General features: G+C 38.1%; 1 protein-coding gene across 4 annotated transcripts in view; it reads left to right on the top strand.

Annotated features, from left to right (window-relative positions):
• macrod2 (mono-ADP ribosylhydrolase 2) overlaps window positions 1-21,613 on the top strand; it is a 403,284-nt gene that overhangs the window by 113,008 nt on the left and 268,663 nt on the right. For all 4 annotated transcript variants that reach the window (XM_025005187.2, XM_017412992.3, XM_017412994.3 and 1 more), the window contains exon 4: window positions 9,928-9,957. In XM_025005187.2, the coding sequence (XP_024860955.1) occupies window positions 9,928-9,957 (30 nt within the window). The remainder of the gene's footprint in view (window positions 1-9,927; window positions 9,958-21,613) is intronic.

Genomic DNA, 21,613 nt, shown 5'->3' with positions numbered 1-21,613 from the left:
TTGTGTAAAGCTCTCTGTTAGATTGACAACGCTGCCACTTTACCTTGAACATGTTTTTTATTTGATTGTTTCTTTATAAGAATGCAAAACCTTTAAAATATCAGTGGCACAAAAACTTAACTCTTAACATTTATAATTTGTGTACAGATCACGTGACTCTCCTCAGATCTAAAGACAGAATATAATTAACAAAGTTATAGTTCAATCTATGTTAAACAGCACTTCTTAAAAGACTGGATAGAAGTGGAATCACAAAAAGGGAAGATTAAAGGCTCAGTAATCATTCATTTGTTTATGCTTTATTCTATAAAATGCATTGATTAGATTCAGTTAGAACAGAAAAAGCTATGCTAACATTCTCAGCGAGCTGAAATAAGCCCTACATTTGCTATATAATATATATATTTAATGAATTAAAAAATACATATGCCAGCATCGCATACAGAGAAGGCACATTCCCGTCGTGGTGATGGTTAAATCTGATCTTGGCTTTCACAGATCTTTTTAACAGCTAGTTGTTAAGGATGTTTTGGACAAGTAGCAAGTGCCAGATGGAACTGCCCCAGCTTTTTCTTTTTTTTTTTTTTTTTTTTTTGGCTGTCCTTCCTGTTCCTAAAAAAATCAACATATCTTCACTCTCAGGCAGAAACTTTGCATCAGCAACAACATAACTTTTTAGGAAATGAAAATAAAGAAGTGTCTGTTTTCAGTTAAATAAACTGTGGTCACGAAGTCTGAGGCTCTTTTTGACCTTTTGTGAGCCTCCATTAAAACTACAGACAGATTAAGGGTGACTAATGTTTTTGATTTATTCAAAACATGAAAATGGTAACAATGCTAACACTGATATGTTGAATCTCCACGTCATGATTTGCATTAAAAACATCTTTTATTTTTACATTGACAATCAGATAATAGATATTATCAATTCACTGCTTTCAGACAGTTGTTTTTTTTCCATTTTGTGCTGAAATATTTACATTTTAGAGCAGGAGTAATAGGAATGTTGCCAAATCTGTTTTATTTTTGATTGTAATTGAGAGCAACTGTGATTTTAGACATTTCAGTGAACAACTTTTATGTCCTAATCAAACCAAAAAAAGTCTGTTTATGATTAAACCTTTAAAACTGCCCTCGTAGATGTTAATACAGCTCAAAGCATTCATGTAATTAAATTGTACTAACTTATATTTTTATCTACTTTATCATTTTGGGGCATCATTTGTTAGGTTTTCGTTTTATATTTTTGCAAAATGAGCAATGTTTGCGCTTTTTCATGACTTTTTACAATTTACTGTGACAGTTTATTCAATTTGTTAGATATTATAGAAGGTGATTCATTGATCCCTTCTAGTTTTCTTGATTATTATCATTATTGAATTGAATGAATATTGTCTTGAAGTAACAAGATTTAAGTTGTTGCTGATAAACTGCCTTTAATTAACACACAATCTGTTTTAGACGCTGTGCTCAGAAAGCAGAAGAGCAGATCAATCCTGACTGTAGCCGGTGCTCCGGGGAGATGAGTGTCCGTGACATAAACCTCTTCCTCCTGGGCGCACTTCGCACATGACCTCAACACTTACGGCACTGTGATCAAATAAACGTTGGTGGGAATGGATTCTCTTGAGTGCCTGCTAAGTGCATTTTGCTAAGGAAGTAAGAGAAGTTAAAATACAGTTAGCGTTAAAAAAGACAATGCACTCTTCCTTAATGCAATGTTCTGCACTTAAGCTATATGGAATTTAAGTGTGAGTATATATACCTTAGTTCAGCTATCAAGAGCTTGACCACCATCACAAAGACGAAGCATATATGTAAAGAGGAATTTGATTCAGAAGCTGTACTTCAGTTGTGGAGGGTCTCCAATTTAACGCTGTCCTGGCTCCTCCATTTGAAGAAATGCAGCCATGTTATTTTGGTTGTCTGGCTGCCTGGCTGGAGTTAGTGGAGTGAGGAAGCCCACAAGGAGCCTGCAAGTCTTTACTGCGCTGTACTGTACGTAATGACTGACCTGATCACTAATAAGGCAAAGAGGATGTGTTAACGTAACACTACCAAATCCAAATTTGTAATGGGATATTCCTAAAATGTGCAGCTGCTGATCCAGATTTCACCAGACCTCTGCATCAGTGCTGCTCTTTGTTTAATTTTCTATACAAACTTATACATTAACTCCAAAACGACAGCAGCAAAGTTGCAACAATCCTACTGTTATTACAATGCTATACATTCATCATTATTTTAATTTTAATTTGCATCACGTTTCTCTCCCAGATAGGCATTATTTGAAATGTTTCATCATGTTAGAATGTTCTTTGCAGGGCGCTGTGCTGCTAAAATGTATCTTAAATATAATAAAATGTGAGTAATTATGTTATTTCCTCAGAGACTGTTTGTGGTGTTTTGCAAACCAGTTATTGTGGCAACCACGCAACCACAGTGCATTTGTGATTTAAAATAATGGGAACAGATCATCAGTTGAGCTCTGCTCTCCATTTACCTCTTCACCATGTCTCAGGAGACATTTTTAGTAAGTTTCTTGTTTGCACTAATAGACTTTTTAGTGTTTAAGGAAATGTTAAACCATATTTTAGTTGTAAAAAGTTATTGGTGTGTAATTTTTGTGTTGTGACGATGCTTTGGAAGAAACACAAATTCGCACTTGGCTTATCACACCTGCAGTTTCATTTTCTTGTAATTTCTCCAGGCTCTTGCCGTAGGACTTTGGGTTGAGCAGATGCAGGTAGATGTATATTTATGAGGGGGATGTGTATTTCAGGGGGAAGCGGTGTTGAGAAAGGTGACCTTGTTAGATAAAAGGAGGGCTTGGAAGCCAAATGATGAAAGAGAATGGGATCATCCTGGGCTCATTAATGTGAATTTGAAGGTCAGGTAATTATAACAATAGATGTGTGGGCTGGCTTTGGCATCTGGTTTTGTTGCTTTTGTTATGATGGTGACAAGCCTGCAGAGGAAAGGGATTAATCACTGTGACACCAGCTTGTTGTCACATTGACACATTCAGACATCATAACAAAAGTGCTGTGGTTCTTGAAAGAAGGTGCAAAAACGACATAATTTCCACTATAAGTAGTATATGACACGCACTGTTAAACTTCTGAATAGGCTTATAAGTAACCAAGATGTTCCCCGGATATTGTAATAAGTAATAATTTTATCTGAATGATGAACAGCTATTTGTTTTATGTAAAAAATCTGCAAAAAGTCATTCTTGGCTTCATGTAACAACTAAACCAAACAGCTGAGTTTTATATGATAAAATGAAGATTTTCCTTTTTTTCTGAGCCAAACAAGAGACTTAATGACTTTTGCTTAGGTTATCCACACTAAGTTCACCAAAACAATTCAATAAAAACAGCTAGCAGCATTTTTTTCAGGTATTTTTTAAAAAAGGTATTGTTGGAACTCGGTTTAAACAAATTTTTTTAGATCAGCTTTGGCGTAATTACAAATTACAGTTAAAGTTTAGTAACTAAGAACACACTGTTGATGTTCTTAGCAAGTAGATAATCTTATATTCTTTCCTCTTTTTATCATTGTTCACCTAATGCCACACCTGCTTTTTTGCAGTGTATTTTAACAAACTTATTTTTTTAGTAAAATCTGCACTTTGACACGTTTGTTCTGAGGTGATATGCAACTGGTTAGGTTGATTTTTTTATGTATTCATTTTGTGGCTTTAGTTTATCCATATTCTGCACTCGTGTAGTGATTTATTTGTTTCAGTCACATCATTGAGTAAATTTGATTCTGTGAGGGTGCCAGCTCTGCCACTAGTTTGTCTGGCTCAGTCAACCTCCTCAGGGACTACTAGAAGCTATAAAGAATAAAAAATGCCAGCGAGTGTTATCAGGCAGGGCTGCATGTGTGGTGTGACATGCATTTTTATTGTGCCACGAATAAGACATGCTACCAATGCTTTTCTTCTCGTGTCTCTCAACTGATGGCTCATTTAAGTTGTATTTCCATTTGAATTTCAGCAAATACAAAGAGCAAAAAGCACCGCGGCCGATGAATGTTAAATTTAACTCCATTAAACATGGAGTTTCTCAGAGAAGACTTTCTCTACGTGAGCCTGAAAAGCTCCAGTTGGTGCAGGAATATTGTTGTGTGTGCATGTTGCTCTGTTTTGTGAATAGTTAGTTAGTTTCAAATCTAGCTAAGAAAGCCACGTGGGTTAAAAGTGTATGTTTGTGTTGTTGAAGTAGAGAGGAGTAAAGACCAGGAGGTGCAGCACTTTATTCTTCTCCTTCACGAGCTCAAAGTATGGAATATTGCTGCTCCTTTGCCCTACTTTGTACAGTCAAATTTTCAAAAATCGGAATTTTGTCCGTTTGAACAAGTAGGATTTACTTTAGGATCAGCAGTGAATGATTTGTTGCAACAGAGCATAAAAATATAATCTCCATTTTAGTTAGTATGATTAAAGCATATTTCAGCTTGACTCAGCTTTTTATATATATTATCAGTTCACAATAAAACTCTTCTCAAGGCACTGAAAGTCCTTGGAAAATTCATTTAAGATTTGTAGATGCAGATAGGCTGGTGGTGTTACATTGCCGTGGCAGTTCTGGTTGCTTTGAAAAATTGCACCAAGTTTTCTTTGACTCAGCAGTAGAACAGGAGACCTGGACCAAAAAAATTATTAGTTTCTGTACCTCACCTTTTTATCCTAGAGCCTCAGCAAAGTACATCAACCTATGAGTTTACTGAGCGACATGTAGGAAGCTGCTGAGGATAAGGGGAGTGTGCATTTGATGAAGCAGAATTTGTTTACCGTCTTGAGGTTTTCTGGTTATGCACCGACACTTCCAGCTTCCTGATCTAAGGCATCGGTGCCCTCCTGTACACACAGGACACACACCAAAGTCTACAGAAACAATTTTAATAAATGCTTTGCATGTACCTTTACGTTTTTCCACCATTTATAAAACAAACCTGCACACTCTAGTGTTGTTCTCAATACTTTTTTTTAAAAAGTTACAACAGTTGCATCATGTTTTGTCATCGTCGGAGGGTTGAGTGAAGGTGCAGCGGTGTTTAAACGGCAGACAGGAAGTGTGTGTTTCACAGGGACTGTTCCAGCGTGTGTTTGATGGTCCAGTTTAATGGCGTGGACCGGTTATTCCTCATGACCTGCTGTCTCTAAGGGAATCTGTTGAGCATTTCCACTGAGATTTACGACCCACGTTGTGGTTCCTACAGGGGCTGATGCCACTTCAGACTAACTCCAAGTTATAGCCTCCTCCTTTGGCTCCCTGCTTTTCTCTCATTAACTGGGTCATTTCAGACCTTCAAGGCTTAGTTTTAAAGCCACAAAACATATTTAGGGTTTAAAAGTCTAACTCAGTGCTTTATTTTGTTCTATGTGAGTGGACTCTTTAAAAAATGTTTATTTGGTCTTTTCTGTCCTTGTTTAAAAAAAAAAAAAAGGGTAAAATAAAATTCCCTTAGGGTCAGATACTGAAGAGAAGATGGTAAACACCCATTAACTATGTATTCAAAGAGACATCTCCACATGTGGACAGTCAGCCACTGTAAAAGAAACAGATAATGGTCCTCTGATGATGCTAATTGTTCGCTCTCCCACTGCTGCCCTGAAGGCGTAGCTGTGTGGATCCTGCACACGATATCCAGACTGAGCTCAAGGCAAGCAAAACAGTAGGAAGAGCATATTTGTAATTAATACACTTGAATATATGGTTCAGGGGGGCTGCGGTAACTCGGTGGTCAGTGCTGCTGTTTTGTAATCCTGAGGTTGCCGGTTCGAGCCCAGGTTGAGGCAAGAAGGGCATCCGGTGTAAAACAATTGGCAAATCCTTCATGACGTCCACTGAAGAAAGGAGCATCTGAAAGAACAACAACCTGAATATATAGATCATACAAGAGATTTGGCCAAATATGTATTTCTGTTCCATTTTGATTTGAACTTGAGTGTTTTTTATTTCTCACTTGAATACGAGCAAATCTGCATTCCTTTTTGAAGATTTTTGCATCTGCCCCTGTACATTATGTATATGGGCTGAGCTCACACACCCCGAGTTACACATTCTGTGCGCGAGCGTTTTGTTCTATATGATTAACTGCCAAAACTTGTTTCACTGCATTTTGATCATTAAAGGAGAAGCAGCAGCAAGAAGGGGAAATGAAACGCCATAAGGCAGCGATTTTTACGTTTTTCTCCCTTTCCACATTTATCAAACCCACAAAGATGAGAACACTCCTCACCTCCCAGTCGGTTTTTGCCGTAAACATACGGAGTCACATGTAGTTTGAAAGCTTCCTACATCTCGTCCCCAAGCCCACCCTGGTCTCCTCCATCACCGCCCTGCCCTGCATACATATATATGCAGAGGAGTTGTCTGATTAGCAACCACATCTCAGAACTCTGATTAGGTGTGGAGTAAATGAAGTGCCCCCCTCAGGCATGCATTTCCATAATGTCAGGTAATTAAACCCTAGTGTTTTAATAGCTCAGGAATAGGAAGACTCCCCAGGAGACCAGACAATGATGATAGACTATGCTGAAAAATAGTAGACTGTTAGCTGGCTTTGAGCTGATTTTGAAACTATTCAATTACCCTAATAATAACTCTATTGGCAGAAACACAATGTTATATTCACATTTATTATTAGCAGAAAGTAAAGTAAAATAATTAGGAATTGTTTTTTTATTTATTTTAAAATGAGCAATTTAAATGAAAGATGTTGTTGGTTGTTATCCTCATTCTTCTGGCATGTTTTAGTTGCCTGAGAGACAAACATGAGTTCTTGCATTTTTGTATTTGTGTGTGGAGGTTTTCAGCTGCTTGTGATTTACAGATTTAGCTCTAAATCACTAACTTAAACAGGTGACTTTCAATAAGTTTACATGAAGACATCATATTTTTGTTGCCTTGCACCAAAAGGGAAAGGACAATAATGTTTTTGCCTGTCTTTGCATGTTTGTGTTCTCATTTGTTTGTAACATTAGCAGAATATTTCATGAACCAGTGTAAGAATTTTAATGAAACTCTCAAAGTAATTACTGGTTGTACATCTACCACTGATTACCTTTTGTAGTCCACCCTTTTCAAGATGGCTGCCACAACCAGCTAACCTTAGGAAACAGAACAATGGCTATACCTCAATCAGTTTTACCAATCTTGAGCTGAAAGTTGGTGTAGTAGCTGAGTACTCTGAGTGCCACATATGGCTCAATCATGTTGCCTAAAACTTTACCATTAACTCTTTGCCTCAACCTTGTTTTTCTGTTAGCAAAATATTTCATGAATCACTGGATGGATTAAGCACGACAGGATTAATCACAGCTAATTAACCTTGGTCTGTACAAAAATGTCTATTAAAATATAGACAAATTTTGAATAAACTCTCAAAAAGCAATGATTGAAGGTACATCTACAACTCTTTTTTTTGAGTCAACCCATTTTAGCGCTAATCCATCTCACAAGATCTACAATATTGGATTAGGTTGGGCATAAAGTTTAAAAGGTTTGAGCAAAATGCCTAAAACAACATCCCGATTTTAGTTTAAAACTCTTCCATGGAAGGTGATGGGCGATATGCATTCCTTCAAGGAATGTTAGCCTTTAACTGGAGATTGGCTTTAATGTATCGTAAATAAAATGTGATGTTTCAGTTTTAATCGAGCCTCACATTTTTTACCGCTTTTATCCATGCCTTTAAGGTATGAACAGAAAATTTAGGAAGCTGGTTTTCCAGCGCTGTTCAGGAACTGGCACACAATTGGGTTGTGTGCTCTTTGTTGATAGCTGAGAGATTCCAGAGCTAAACAAAGGCTCTGAGAACACAAGTGTCTTTTTTTGTTTTTCATCACAGAGAAACCTGGAGAGGTGCTGTTGTAAACATGACAGTGGCTTGTCAGTGCATCCCTGTTCAGGTTGCTGTTTTTGTGTGTGTGTGTGTGTTGTGCCCGTAATGTATGTGCGCACAAAGACCACACAGATGCATAACAAAAGCTCTTTGGTGAATCCAAATCTGCTGCAGGAGACTTTTCTTTGTCAGGCCCACTCATTTTTGTGGGTCTCAGATGAGAACAATGTGAAGCCATAATGGTTCCACAGAAACACGTGAAAGCTGAGTGAACTCCAGCAATCACTTCCTTCATGTGATCAGCCAGTGAATAAATAAATAAAAAGCCATAAATCTTTAATGTGATTGGATTGCTCTTGCTAATAATCCATGCTCGTTATCTGCTAGCAGCGCTAAAAATGTTTTAAGAAATAATAGGCTTTTAATGGGAGCTGATGCTGCAGCTCAAACTGAAGATCATTAAATGCGTGTTGCGGTGTGCGATGCTTTCAGCGCTTGTTGTAGGAACCACACTTCAAACACCACTGCTTTTAGTTTGAGTAGAACACAAATTAACAGATGTACTTTAAATCCCCTTCAATCTTTTTTTTTCTTAATCTGAACAGAATATCTTTCACTGACAGGAAAAGGAAAGTAGGTTAATTTTTTATGATCTACTTGAGCACTAATCTGACAGTTACCTGTAGCTGAACCAGTAAATGATTGCACAGGTCACACTTTGGGTTTTTGTTAACTAAACTCTGCTTAAAACTGGCAACACGTCAGAGATTTTGCTTCACTTTCAGATATTTTACATAACTTCACTCTGTCAGATCAAAGAACCGAGTTTAACTTTTAGAGCTCAAAGGTTTTGTGCTGGAGAGTCCTACTCAACATGTTTCTGTAGAACATTAAAGGCCCAGCATTCCTTAATAAAATGCATATCGCCTGCTGCTTTCATGTTTTAGACTGAGGACTTCTTTTGCTGAGAAGGGACGGCGTTATTGCAGTGTTGGTCAAACCTGGTGAATGACACAGTTTTATGGGATGTTGTGAGATCTTGCAAGATGTGTTAATGCTAAGAGAATGTGTTGTTAAAAATGTTCAGCTACTCTTGTACCAAATTCTGACTCAGTTCTGCAAAATTAGCTGAGTTATAGATATTTTTTCATTAGAGAATGTTAATTAGCTGTGGTGGCCACCTTGAATTGGAGAGACATCAAAAGTAAATAAAATGCAGGTGTACATTTTTGAGCAGACCATGTTGGCTCCTACAGTTAATGGCACAAATGCAACGTCGAAGTACTAAGAGTATGTGTTGGGGATGATGCTCAGCTACTACCACACCAAACTTTAAAATTGGCTGACATCGCAATTGTTTTGTTGGCTAAGATTGCTTATCTGTGGTGGTCATCTTAAATGAAGTTGAGATATTTTGCTAACGTTACAGACATGGGCAAAAACAGTATCGCTCCTTCACATTCTATTTGTGGTTGATAAACATACAAAACCTCTCTAAAGTTTGATTTTTACAGCAGATGACTGGCTTAATGAAACTGTTTTGGTTTTTTTTTTAACATACCAACAATAAAAACCTCCATTTTTCGCTTTCAAATGAATGAAGCCTTTTGCTGCTAATGTGTTAATTTAGCAAATTAAGATAAAACACCCATAACAGCAAATACTTTTGTCTGCTAGAGATGTGTTAAACTATTGGCTGAAATTCATGTTAGGATAGCTGGTGTTGGAAGGCAGCTAACGTCAATAACTAACACTTGTTTTGCCAGACACGGCTATTGAAATGTGTAATTACAGGTTTCACTGGGAGTGTAACATTATTACACAGATTTCCAGCCAGTTTCAGGCCCTTCTTAAAGTAATCATATTTCTTTTCATTTTCTTTTGAGTGCTCTGAGATTATAACCTCTGAATATTTACTGTTAGGTGAAGTAAATTACACATTGGATAGACAAGCGTTTAATGTTTTAAACGTTACTCTAATCTGAACTAAAATGGACTGCTGAGACTTTTATTCAGCCTTGTAAACGTACCTTTTTAAACTGATCCAACTTTTTCTTTTTCTCATTTCAGCAAACACCAGTCTTCTGGGAGGAGGCGGAGGTGAGTGATTAATTTTACCAATATGTCATTATATTTTTACATACCGCGGTTGTTTGTTTTGGAATCTGAGTCATTAAATCAGATCTGGCACAACTACAGCATATCACAGACTTTTTGTCAGTTTTCTTTCAAAAGTCTCTGCTGCACACATATCTTTAATGTGGGACCAAAATATTACAGCATTTTCCAGAGCAACTTTGTACTGTGCCACACTGAGAGGTGGTCATTACTTTAGCAGCCTGCCGAAGAGCATTATCTTCAAAGCAGTGGAGAAAACATGAAGCAGCCAACTGTGGTGTGAGAATAAGGGGGAGGGGAACTCCAGTAGCATGCTACTGCACAGTCCTGCTGTTCTTCCTCTCGGAAATTTGACTTCTCCAGTGACATGATTGAAATAATATTTCTTCACTACAGTAAGATAAGCTTTAGGCGTAATGTTTTAGGTTAAACATGGAATGGCAATTTATATCCCCACAGGGACATTTTAATCAGACGTAGAAATGGTATAATGATGACATACGGCCTTTGCTTAAATCCTATCCGTTTATCCATCTGTGCCTGCTGTCACTTTAAACGCTGTATGTTCATGACGATCTTTATGTGCACAGTGGGATCTCAACAGCATTTAAAAAAAACATGCATTTTTCTAACATCTTCGTAACTAACACATATTTACATGCACAAAGGTAATGTTAAAATCAGATCAGATTTTGTTTGAAAGAGTTTACGTCAGTTGTTTTGCAGATATGTTGCTACAAATGTGTGCATAAAGTGATTAAACTATAAAATAATGATGTAAGAATAGTTCAGATCAGATACTACAGCTACTTTTCATTCATTCATTCGTGCATTTGACAGTAGAGAAGTTGGTTAAACGTAAAGAAAGATAACCCTGATGTTTAATTTAGCTGTTTATATATTTATAAAGATTTACCACCTGGCAAATATGAATTATTAGAAACGAAGGCTGGGCTTAAAAAAAAAAAACCCCGTCAACGCCTCGGCTCAGTTTAGTTCCCTGTTCACGTGCTGTCCATTAGAGTGTGCACGAAGCTGTTCACATCTAATCATGCACCTTGGAGTGGCCCTTATCTTGTCTGATACATGTGGTTAAGGCTGCAAGCTTGCAGTGTGGGATCCCAATTTTCAGGCACAAAAATAGACCCCTCAGCATACAAACCATTTTAGGAATTTCTGTGATTGAGAGCAGAGGTCACAAACATACATCTCCATTACCAAGCCGGGCTCTGTAAAGCGGGTTATACTGTCCTCCTGATTGGTGTCGCCTCTGCAGCAGGCGACCCTCAATATTGATTTGGCACAAAGAGAGAAACAAATGAAGCTATTTTCTTTTCTATTGTATTCTCATTATTGTTACATTGTGGCAAATCACCTTTTTACAGTTCTTTAGATCTCAGTCTTGTTGATTGATCCAGTTTCTTCTCCAACTAATAATAGGTGTTAGGTTATTGCTGATTGCTCTGTTTCAAAACCGCAGCGGCAAAAAATAAAGTAGAATGTGTGGCTCTCAACGTTGGAACGTGAGATCTTTTGTGTCAATTTATATTATACTTTGCAAGAAAACATTTCACTTGATTGTGACCTGCAGCTGTGCTTATTAACTCCAGAGGAATTCTAATTGTAGCTTGAGCTTTTTTTTTTTGAGCAAAGCCTCTTTTCATTCCTAATTGACTTCCAGTGATTCCGTTCCTGCAAAGTTACAAGCACCAGATACAAGGTCAATTAACTCTAAAATGCTAAGACTCACATTTTTAGTGTGAATAATGACCACAATGATTCAATGCTGCAAGTATTTTTTAAGGTTTTATTAGTATCTTTTTTTTATTTTGGCCATGGTAAAGAAGGATAATTATTGCTTTCTACAACGAGCTTTGTCCCTGTCCAAAACAAAGCTCCACGCCGTTTGTCTTTTATCTACATGAGGCTAAGTGGGGGTTTACCTTTCAGTCTCTATCGCTCAAAGGTGGCTACTAAACCTGCAAAACTGTTCTGTCTGTTACCCTGCCCAGCCTCTACGCCTCTATCTGTGGCTTGGCATGTGAAGACCTCCTGCCTTGGTGGCAGCGAGGATCGATGGGAAGAGGAGATGTGCTCTCATATAGGGCTCTCCTTATCTCCCAGCTGTCTTCGCAGGCCTCTGCAGAGGGCCAGTTTCACAGCAGGATGATCCATCATGCTGGCCTCACACACCTGAGCTGTGCTTATTTTCTTATAGCTCTGGAGGTGGGCCTCCTGTCAGTAAGTGAAAACTGGACAAAGTCTTTACTTTATGGAAGTTACTTCAGTGCTTACACGGCCTTGTGAAGGCTTACCGGGTTTACACAAACTTTAAGAGTTACCCTGTTGTGGTAGGTGTAGCATGAGAGAAAAGCTTTGCCTCTTTTTGTAAACTGTGCAATACTTCCTTAATTTAAATGCTTTTTAATGAGATTTCACAGAATTCCCCTCAACTTTTATGCTTGTTCAAAAAAAGTAATTTGTTGTATAGTCAGTCACAGTTTGTGTACCTGAAGAGTGACACTCATCCCTTTTTTTTAAGTCGACGCAGTTTTAAAACAAACATTTGCAACAAGCTACAAGAAGCAGGTAAAATATACAGCATACTGCGGGTTTGCTAAGAAGGCAGCTAATTATTTAACTAACATCAACATTAAAAAGAGTAGACAGCAGAGAAAAAGTAATATATTTTAAAACAGCCTGCTCACTTTGTTAGCTGACACTAATTTAATTTTTAATTAAAATGATGAATTTAGGCTCACCATTTTTGAACAAATCAAATGTGCAACCTTGATCTTAAATATCTATAGTTAAAATAGTATAAATAAAAATTAAACAGTGTAACTGTCATGTTGTTCACATTAACTCAGCCTTTTTATTTCTATCTGTACATCAAAATTAGTAATGTGATAAACATCAGAATACTACTATAATTGGAATATAAACATTACTAAACAATTTGATATTCATGCAGAAGTAGTAATGGTTTTTACATATTAATAAAAAGCAAATAAATTATGTGATGTTTTCAAATATTTGTTTTAATACCTTTTAATGCTGAGAAACTGATATTTTTGCTCAGGGTTATCATATGTTCAAATCTCATACCAACCCATGTGTCGCTGAACATGTGGTTTCCACAAAATAGTCAAGGCATTGCTTTTGGTGGTTTTGTTGGCATGCAGCCCAAAAAAAGAGATAAGTGATAAATAAAGCCCTGGGTGAGGAGTTTTTTTTTTCTCTACCCAGAAAATACATTATCATGTTTCTGGCATTAATTGTGGAGACAAAAAAAAAAAAAAAAAAAACTCATAAGAAGAGATTCTTTTACCCCGATGCTCTTATTAAATCCTCAGAAATCACTGATGGGAATTCTCTCTGGGCTGTACACCCTCAGTATTATGTACACAATGGGGTCAACCAAAATAGTTCTGTTATCTGCATTAGACATGTTGGTCTCGCTGGGATTCCAAACTAACATAGAGGGAAATAACAATGATCTCTGATAATAGCACGCTAAATGAGGCCTCTGTGAATAGAGGGTAATTATGAATGGTACCAGGTTGCTTATGTGATGTGTGTCACAGCATGGCTGGATGCTGGCACAGTCCCAGAGGCATAGACTTAATGTAAACATAATGTTGTCTGTCCTGCCTTTTTCTCTGTTTGCGTCTCCCCCACAAACACCAGCATTCAAGCACACACTGAACCATGTAATGATACCATGAAGCCCTGTGTAGCCTGTGTGGAGAGAGGGAGCTCCCCTTTCCTTTGATGCCTCCATCCAGGAGGGGAATTGCCTCATTAGCATTCTAACCAGAACCATTGGCCATTTAGCACTCTGCTTTAACTAGACCACCCAAACAAATCGTTCTTCTAAGGTTGGGCCTCCTTTTCTCTGCCAGTCAAGCAGCGGGGCACATTGCATGGCTGCTTTATACGTCTTGACTTCAGATTATTTAGCCATGGGCTGTAAAAGCTCCATGAATGCACCAGTCTTTGTCATCGCTTACATAACATAGTCTAAACTGCTAAGGGCGCCTTGCTGTAAATTTCCTAAACGGTTGTGTAAGTCAAGACAACTGCCAACACATTGTAACATGTGAGGTTAATTGGGCTTGTTGTCATTACGTCTGGTTGTAAAAGTACTCATGTAGCCCATTGTGTTTTTCTAGCTGAAGTCATGGGATGTAAATCACAATAAAAACAACATTAGATCTGTGGTGCCCAATCCTGGTCCTCGAGGGCCACGTTCCATCATTATATCGTCTGTCGCTAAGAAGGACGATAATGTTTTAGCCTATGTCTGTGTTTGATTGTTACCAAAATAATTCATTAACCACTGGACACATTTTAATGAAACTTATAGAGGGTAATAATTGGAGTTATATCTGCAACTCTTTAGATTTTGGAATCAGACCAATTTAAGATGGCTGCCACAAACAACTGACCTTTAAAAAAAACAAAGAAATGGTTATTACTCTGTCATTTTTACAGATATTGAGCTAAAAATTGATACGGAAGTAGCTGAGTCGCCCCAATACTGAGTGTAACATTATTTGTAACGTTTGATCAAAATGCTGTTGCTGAACATAAGATGATCTTTTCCTCAAGGACTGTTGGGCCTTTAATGTTTTACTGGCTTCCCTGCTCCATCACCCATAGATTCAAATCTTGTGCGTTGTTTTAGAGACATTTAAAACTTTCAGGACAGTGACTCTTTAGGGCCAGGATTTCTCAGTACTGACTTAAAGGATGGTGCAAAAACGCCACACTTTCTGTGTCACAAAATGTAATTAGTAGGAATCCATCCCAGCTCTCAGCCATGGTCCTTCCTCTGACTTTTTGGTTCAAATAGAGAAAATAGTAAACTTCTATATATCCAGAAAAACACCACCAGCAAATGTAGGCCTTTCTCTTACTAAAGCTACTCACACCAATATGCTTAAAAGGAATGTTTCAGTTTCAGACATGTTTGGATAATCCTTTATCAAGATTCCTAAGTGCTTCACAGTGCTTATCTTTATCTCCATTCGTTATGCAAAGAGCTCTGTTTTCTTTTCCTGTCACCTCCAGGTGAACCATTATCCTCTGTCTGGGTCCTGCCCAAGGCTTGTTTATTGAGTAAATTGGAAGGCATGGTGCTTTGCACAGGGGGAGGGGAGTAGGTTGAGATACAGGATGGTGTTGTGTGACAATTTGAGCTAGATGAACTTATGGCCCTTACACAGTTCCCAGGATGCCCCCCACACTAATCAGTCAAAAATGACATTTTATTCTCATAAGTCAGAGATTGCACACTATGCTTGACTGATGGTCCTCAGTTCACAGATGGTAGTAACAGCCATTAGCATAACTTATGACAGAGGGAGCGTATTTCCCCATGGAGTAGCCTAAATAATGTAAAATGATAAATTGAATGCAAAGATTCTTCAGTCGGCGGGGATACCCTTGGGATTTACTTATCTCCTCACATTTAGTGGGGAGTTAGTTATTCTCTGCACTCTATCCAGCCTGTATTTAGGCTGTTTTGTTCCATATTCTTTTTAAAGTGTGTTCGAGGTCGAACAGATTTAAATGTGTGTCAGTCCTTTTCCTTGGCATCAGCTCTACAGATGGAAACGATTTATGAGGTAAACACGCTATGTAACAATATTTATTCTTACTCATATTGTCTGATGCAAAGAGAGTTTATTTTTTAAGTGCTTTTACCTCATTCAGTAGGTAACACTTAGGACAAGGCTTAATTTTAATAATACTATTCAAAGTACCTTATACTTTTGTTTGAGTCAGTGATATTTATGTAAAATGGCAAAGTTTATTAAATTTTTCACTCTTACATAAGCATGAAAGTCATTTAGTAAGTTACATTTAGTGAATTAAAAAAAACTGTCATTAGTGCCTACATTCAGTGACATTTTAGATGAACTTCTGCTTTAAATCGAGTTGTCTTCACAAAGAAGGTTGCTTTTTCTAAATGTGTTGTCTAATATGCTGATTCAATTACACATAAAAGCTGCAGCAGTCCTCTCGCATCAATTTGAAGCAGATTTGCTTTGAATGATCAGAAGTTTAATAAATTATTTGATAACGAGGTGGAGAAAAGAGGTCATAGCTATTGTCAGGCACCTCCTGGTACTAAATGGAAAGTATCAGTTGTTATATTTTTAAAGTTATCTGATTATATCTGTGTTGTCAAAACCAATTCAAAAGATGTCATGGAATAGAGGGTGTTTCAAGCAAGGTTACCAGGACGAAGTTATCTGTTTGATGGCAGTTTGCTGTATCTATATACGATGAAAGCTGCACAGCTTTTATTCAGTCGCTGCTGCTCCTCTTACCACCAGAGAGAAGAGCCACCATGTGCATACCCCCTCTCCTCTCCCTCCAATCAGCAGTGATAGATGGACTAATTGATGCAGAGAGAATAGGCCATTCATTTTATCCTACAGCAGTGGCTTCCATATTTAGGACTGGTGTTGTATTATAAAGGGATGAAGAAAATGGCCAATAAATTCTAGAGAGAAAGAGGAACAGTGTGTGGAAGTGTTTTTAAACATGTAGAGAGTGGGGGAAAAAAAGGAAAAAGCCAGAAAACCATCATAAAACTGGTCTGGTGGGTCATGCTGAGCTTCTGAGACATTAGGCAGTGTCCTGGAGAGTTTATGGAGATGTGTGTATGAGAGGATAAGTGTGAGTGAAAGGCACATATACGGCTTGTACGTGTCCTGGTATCCGTCTCTTTGCATATGAATCATTCATCTCCGTCCCCATGTATAAATCAGGCTGCAGGCCGTTGCCTGCGGCGGTCATGTCATTAGCTGGTTGATGGCATCACTTGATCTGTGGCACTTCAGTTTGAGTGAGGAAAAGGGCCCAACTTTAAACAGAACAACATGTCAGAGAATATCAAACTGTATGGAGCTTTTTGTTGTCTGACGAGTGTTGTGTGCTTTATGAGGGTGAACCAGGACCACACGGAGGCTCGCTGTAAAGGGATGATCCTCCACTCACATTCACACTTGCCTTTTATCTATAAAAAGAACAGTTGTTCAAAAGGATTTTTTTTTATCGCCTAACGCAGAACTTTTAAAAAGCAGTGCAGTTTCAGTTTTAAACTAAAACTGTTTTGAATTTGAAACAATATATGTACATACTCCAATCTGAATTAGGGGTGCTTTAGACTTTTTTTTTTTTTTTTTTGGTTCAAACATTGGCTACAAAACTCACTACAAAAGACAAGTACGCATTTTATGTTTTTGAAGCTTAGGTTTTACATGTAAAGTCCCAGAGACTGAATTTTTGTCATTTCTGGGCTCCAGACAAGCCCAGACATCACTTTTTAGTATTATTTTCTAGGGTTTTGCATCTCTGGTCATTGTGATGCATATTCCAACACGTTTCAAAACAATTCGATTTATTAAAGATAGATGGGCATAAAAACCAAAATGAGATATGATTCATCCCTGAATAACTTTGCAATTCAGCCTTTAATCGTGATACAATGCAATTCGGTATGAGTTTTCAACACGTTGACATTCAGTGTAACTTAAAACAAAGTAAACGGATGGTCTTATGTTACTTATTGAGACTAGTTATTTATTGCCTGAGAAAAAAATGGCCGCTCACAAACAGGTCTTGTTTTAAAATTGCAAAACGCTTTTCTAAAACCTAACTCACAATTAATAAATAATACATAAAATATTGAGTTTAGTTCGAAACGAATAAACGTCCCAGCAGCAGATGTGTTTATTACTCCTTTAGTAACTCAGCAGTAACAGACAAATTGGATTTTATTGATACAAAGTCTTAATAAACTGTTGCATCTACCAATACAATCCCATCAGGATGCATGCATCTGTGAATTGATACAAATTGGTTAATCTTCACATCCCCGTTGTTTTGTAGACAAAGTCTCACTTCCCTTTTCTTTCACAAATGTCACCTAAGATAAAGTTCACCGTCTTCTAGAATCTTTTCCACTGCATCATATGTTAAACTTTCAGTATTTTCTGGTTGCTCTACCAGCCATTAACCGTTGCTACATTTTCAGATTACAAATTGCCAAAATAAAGCACAAGCAGTGAACTATTTTAAATTCTCAGAATCGTTAAGCTGAAAATAAATATGTGATATTGCAGCCCGCTCCTCTGCTTCCCTCAGGGTTGCTTCTGTAAACATATTGCAGCTGCTTGTTTTACTTTTTATTTGACCTCTGCAACCCCTCTTTATGTTTTATACTCTCTCTCCTGTTGTCTCTAAAAGGCAGAGTGATATTTTGCAACCTTACAACATGTATGCTTCATCTACTGAGTAATTCATTTTGTTTTGTACGACTAAAGACATTCACTCCAGTTTAAGAATTCTTCTCCTTATTATGTCAGCCCTGGTTTTACAAAAAGCGAGGAAATCACCACACAACCTGACAAGTGAGCAAGGAAGTGTCAATTTATTTTCGTCTTTTTTTTTTTTTGGTTTCCACATTCCCTCTCATATTACCTCCTCCCAAACCCTCTCTTGTGCACCAGTGTTTCTGGGTCAGTTGTTAAGATTTTAGACAATTCAGTGCACTACCAAGCCTCATGTCAGAGCAAATTTGTATCCTGCTTGGTACTTATCGTGGCTGTTTTGGGGAGGTGGCTCCTTCACACACTTCACGGCATTGTCTGTTTTTGCATGCTCGTGTCTTTGTGAATTACCTACATAGGTTTCCGTGGCGGTGCATTATCATGACAGCGTGTGTGAGTGCAAACTTAATTATGCCCATATTTGCTCACATGGTGGCGTGTCTGTGTCTGTCTGAATTTTGAGTGTGTGCGACTGCGATTCAGAGGTAACTGGATGCTGAGCTGTCTTGTCAGTTGACTCAGTGGTCAGTTTTGGTCCCGATGCCCCCAGCAATGCTCAGCGGAGTGATGAGATCTGACAGACGGGGACAGTTCTTTGCAGGCTACTACCCCATCCTGTATTGTAGTCTCAACTATTATGGTGAGATTATCACAGAAACATCTAATATCTTAAAGTGACAAGCTCACAAATGAGTCAGACAGCTGACATGGCAATATAACAATCATAGAAACTCGTTCTGCATACTTTATTCTACTTTAGCCATTCTTATATCGAAATGTTCAGCTTATGCAGGAGATGGTTTTGTAACTTTTACACTTTTTAAAATATTCAACTGTATTTACAATGATTCTCCCCATAGAAATACACTGAAATCTCTTAAAATCCTTTAAAATACCGTTATATTTGAAATCTTCTTCAGTATGCTTCCTTTTTTTGGCTTTGTATGCTACTTTTTGCTTTTAGCTGCTGTTTTGCTTCTTTTAGCTAGCCTTTTGGTAGTTTTAGCTTTCTCCTACGTTGAGCTTTTAGCTACCATTTTGCTACTTTTAAATTTTAGTTGGCCTTTTGCTGCTTTTACCAGATCAATTTCAGCATCTACATCAAACTTCAGCCATTTAGCACGTGGCAGTCACACTACATTTTTACAGAAAATACAGTCTCTCTACTTTAGATTGTGAGTCTAATAATTTCTTATTGTTAGGAAGAAAAATACTTTTTTGCAGACCTTTATCACATGGCCTAATTTACATGAGAGGCACATGCGTACACTGCACAGTGCCTACGCTTTTGTTTTGTTCCAGTAAACTAATCACTTTGCATTACGAAAGCATAAAAACACAGGCTCTTAGAACCTTATCTGCTGATGAGTACATAAAATTTACACTATTGCTTGGAGTGGTAAATAGATCTTAGGACTGTGTGTGACACTCCGCTGATAAACAGTCTTTAAAACCAGCTGTGGAAGCAAAGGAAGTAGCATATCCGTGTGAACATTTTAAAAGTTCCTGTTGGTGGTTGATTAGTGGCACTTTAACACTTTTTTCTGCAGCGACTGACCTGCTACAATGACCTTTTGCCAACTAGTAACAAACTGTCAGGATTTCTGCATCTCTCAGGGGGCAGCCTAGTTAGCTGTGTGTGACAGGCCGCTCGCCTACATGGAAGGCTTCAGCCTAGGGAAGGCAGAGCAAGCTCCAGAGGAAAGCTGTCATCTTTTTTGTCAGACCACAGGCAAGAGGAGGAGTTTATCATCCTTTGTTTCTCTCTTTCTAGCCCTCTCCATTTCTTTCTGTATTTGCCCGTTCCCTTGGTGAAGATCTTCACTTTCCCAGTGCCTGTTATGCCGCTCTCAGCCTGACTGTGCAAAATAAACAGACGGGTGTCAGAGGATGAAACGCCAAGCGTCCCCTAGGAGCAGGGCCTGTCGTCGTGTTAACTCTCCCACTATTGCCTCCTGAGGTCCACAGCAGCCATCTTGGTATGGTAGCTGAGAGTAACACTGAGACAGGCAGTTGGACTGAGGTGAAAGACGCTCCATGTGTCCTTCCTGAGGGAGAGATGAGCGTTTATACTACAGGGATGATTCCCGCCACTCCACCTAATCCTCTTTTCCCAGACACTTCATTATCACCCACACACTGCAGATGCAGTTTGTGTGCGCTGACAAATCTCTGAGGAGAGCTGCAGAATCTCTTGTAAAGGTGGAAACAGAGGAAGGATTACTGAAGAAGAGCGAGAAGGGTGAAAAACAATAAGTCAAGAAGGTGGCATGAAGAATGATGGAAAGATATGCAGAGTAAAAGGTGTTGTGGAGGTGGAACACAGATGTCAAAGCAAATGGGGCGATAGTGAGGGGAAACAGTTTGTAATGTTTACCTAACATTTCATTTTGACCAAATAAAAAGATGAGTAGAAAACTGGCTTTATATCAATTTTATTGGTAAAACACTGAACTGAATATGCTATATGAATTTTGAATTATCTGGTTTCTGTAACAAGATCTTTAAGCCAGTATCTCATTGACTTGTTGGTGAACAGTGACAAGTTTGTGGTGGTTCTCATTTTCTTTGCATGAGTCACAGAGGCTCGTAATCTTGTTGCTTACATTTTGAACATGTTTAGTACAATTTTAAAATTTTGATTTTCTCTCAAAATTGAGTTGTTGCAGGCGTCTCAAAGCCTTCTTAATTTTGTTATGGATGTCTGACACTTGTCCAAAGAGCGCTAAAGCTCTATTTTGATATTTGAATGGTAGCTCTCCAATGGCAGAAAGCATCCAAGGCTTCAGCTCCACACTGATGATAATTAACAATGATTTAAAAGAACTGTCCAGTAGATTAAATCATAAACGTGATGGCTGCTGCCGAGGTGTGTACAAAGCAGGCAGATGCAGGTACGATGTGGGTGGACAGTCTAGAATACAGTTTTGCAACCTATATATATAAAAATCAGTCATTATTTTCAATAATTGGCTATGCAGAACAAGGCTGCATGGCTCGCTGGTTGCTTGATTGCAAATGCTCCAAACGCATTTAGACTGTGAGAAAACTTCCCTATTTTTTTCCATGATTTTCTTGCAGTTTTGTTTTGCATGCTAGTTCTCCAACAGTTACAGTTCAGTGAGATGCTACCTTTAAAGCACTTAATGCTAGTGTATTTCTTCTTTTTGTTGCAGGCATGTGCATACTTGTTTGCTAGAAAGAGGACTAATTTCTCAGTGTGAGAATGCAGCAAAGTTATTTGAACCCACTGAAACATGTTAGTTCTCTACTGTGAGGCTCACATTAGC

Source organism: Kryptolebias marmoratus, linkage group LG22, assembly GCF_001649575.2.
Source record: "Kryptolebias marmoratus isolate JLee-2015 linkage group LG22, ASM164957v2, whole genome shotgun sequence".
Lineage (NCBI taxonomy): Eukaryota > Metazoa > Chordata > Actinopteri > Cyprinodontiformes > Rivulidae > Kryptolebias > Kryptolebias marmoratus.
This window is presented reverse-complemented; position numbering and strand designations above follow the sequence as displayed.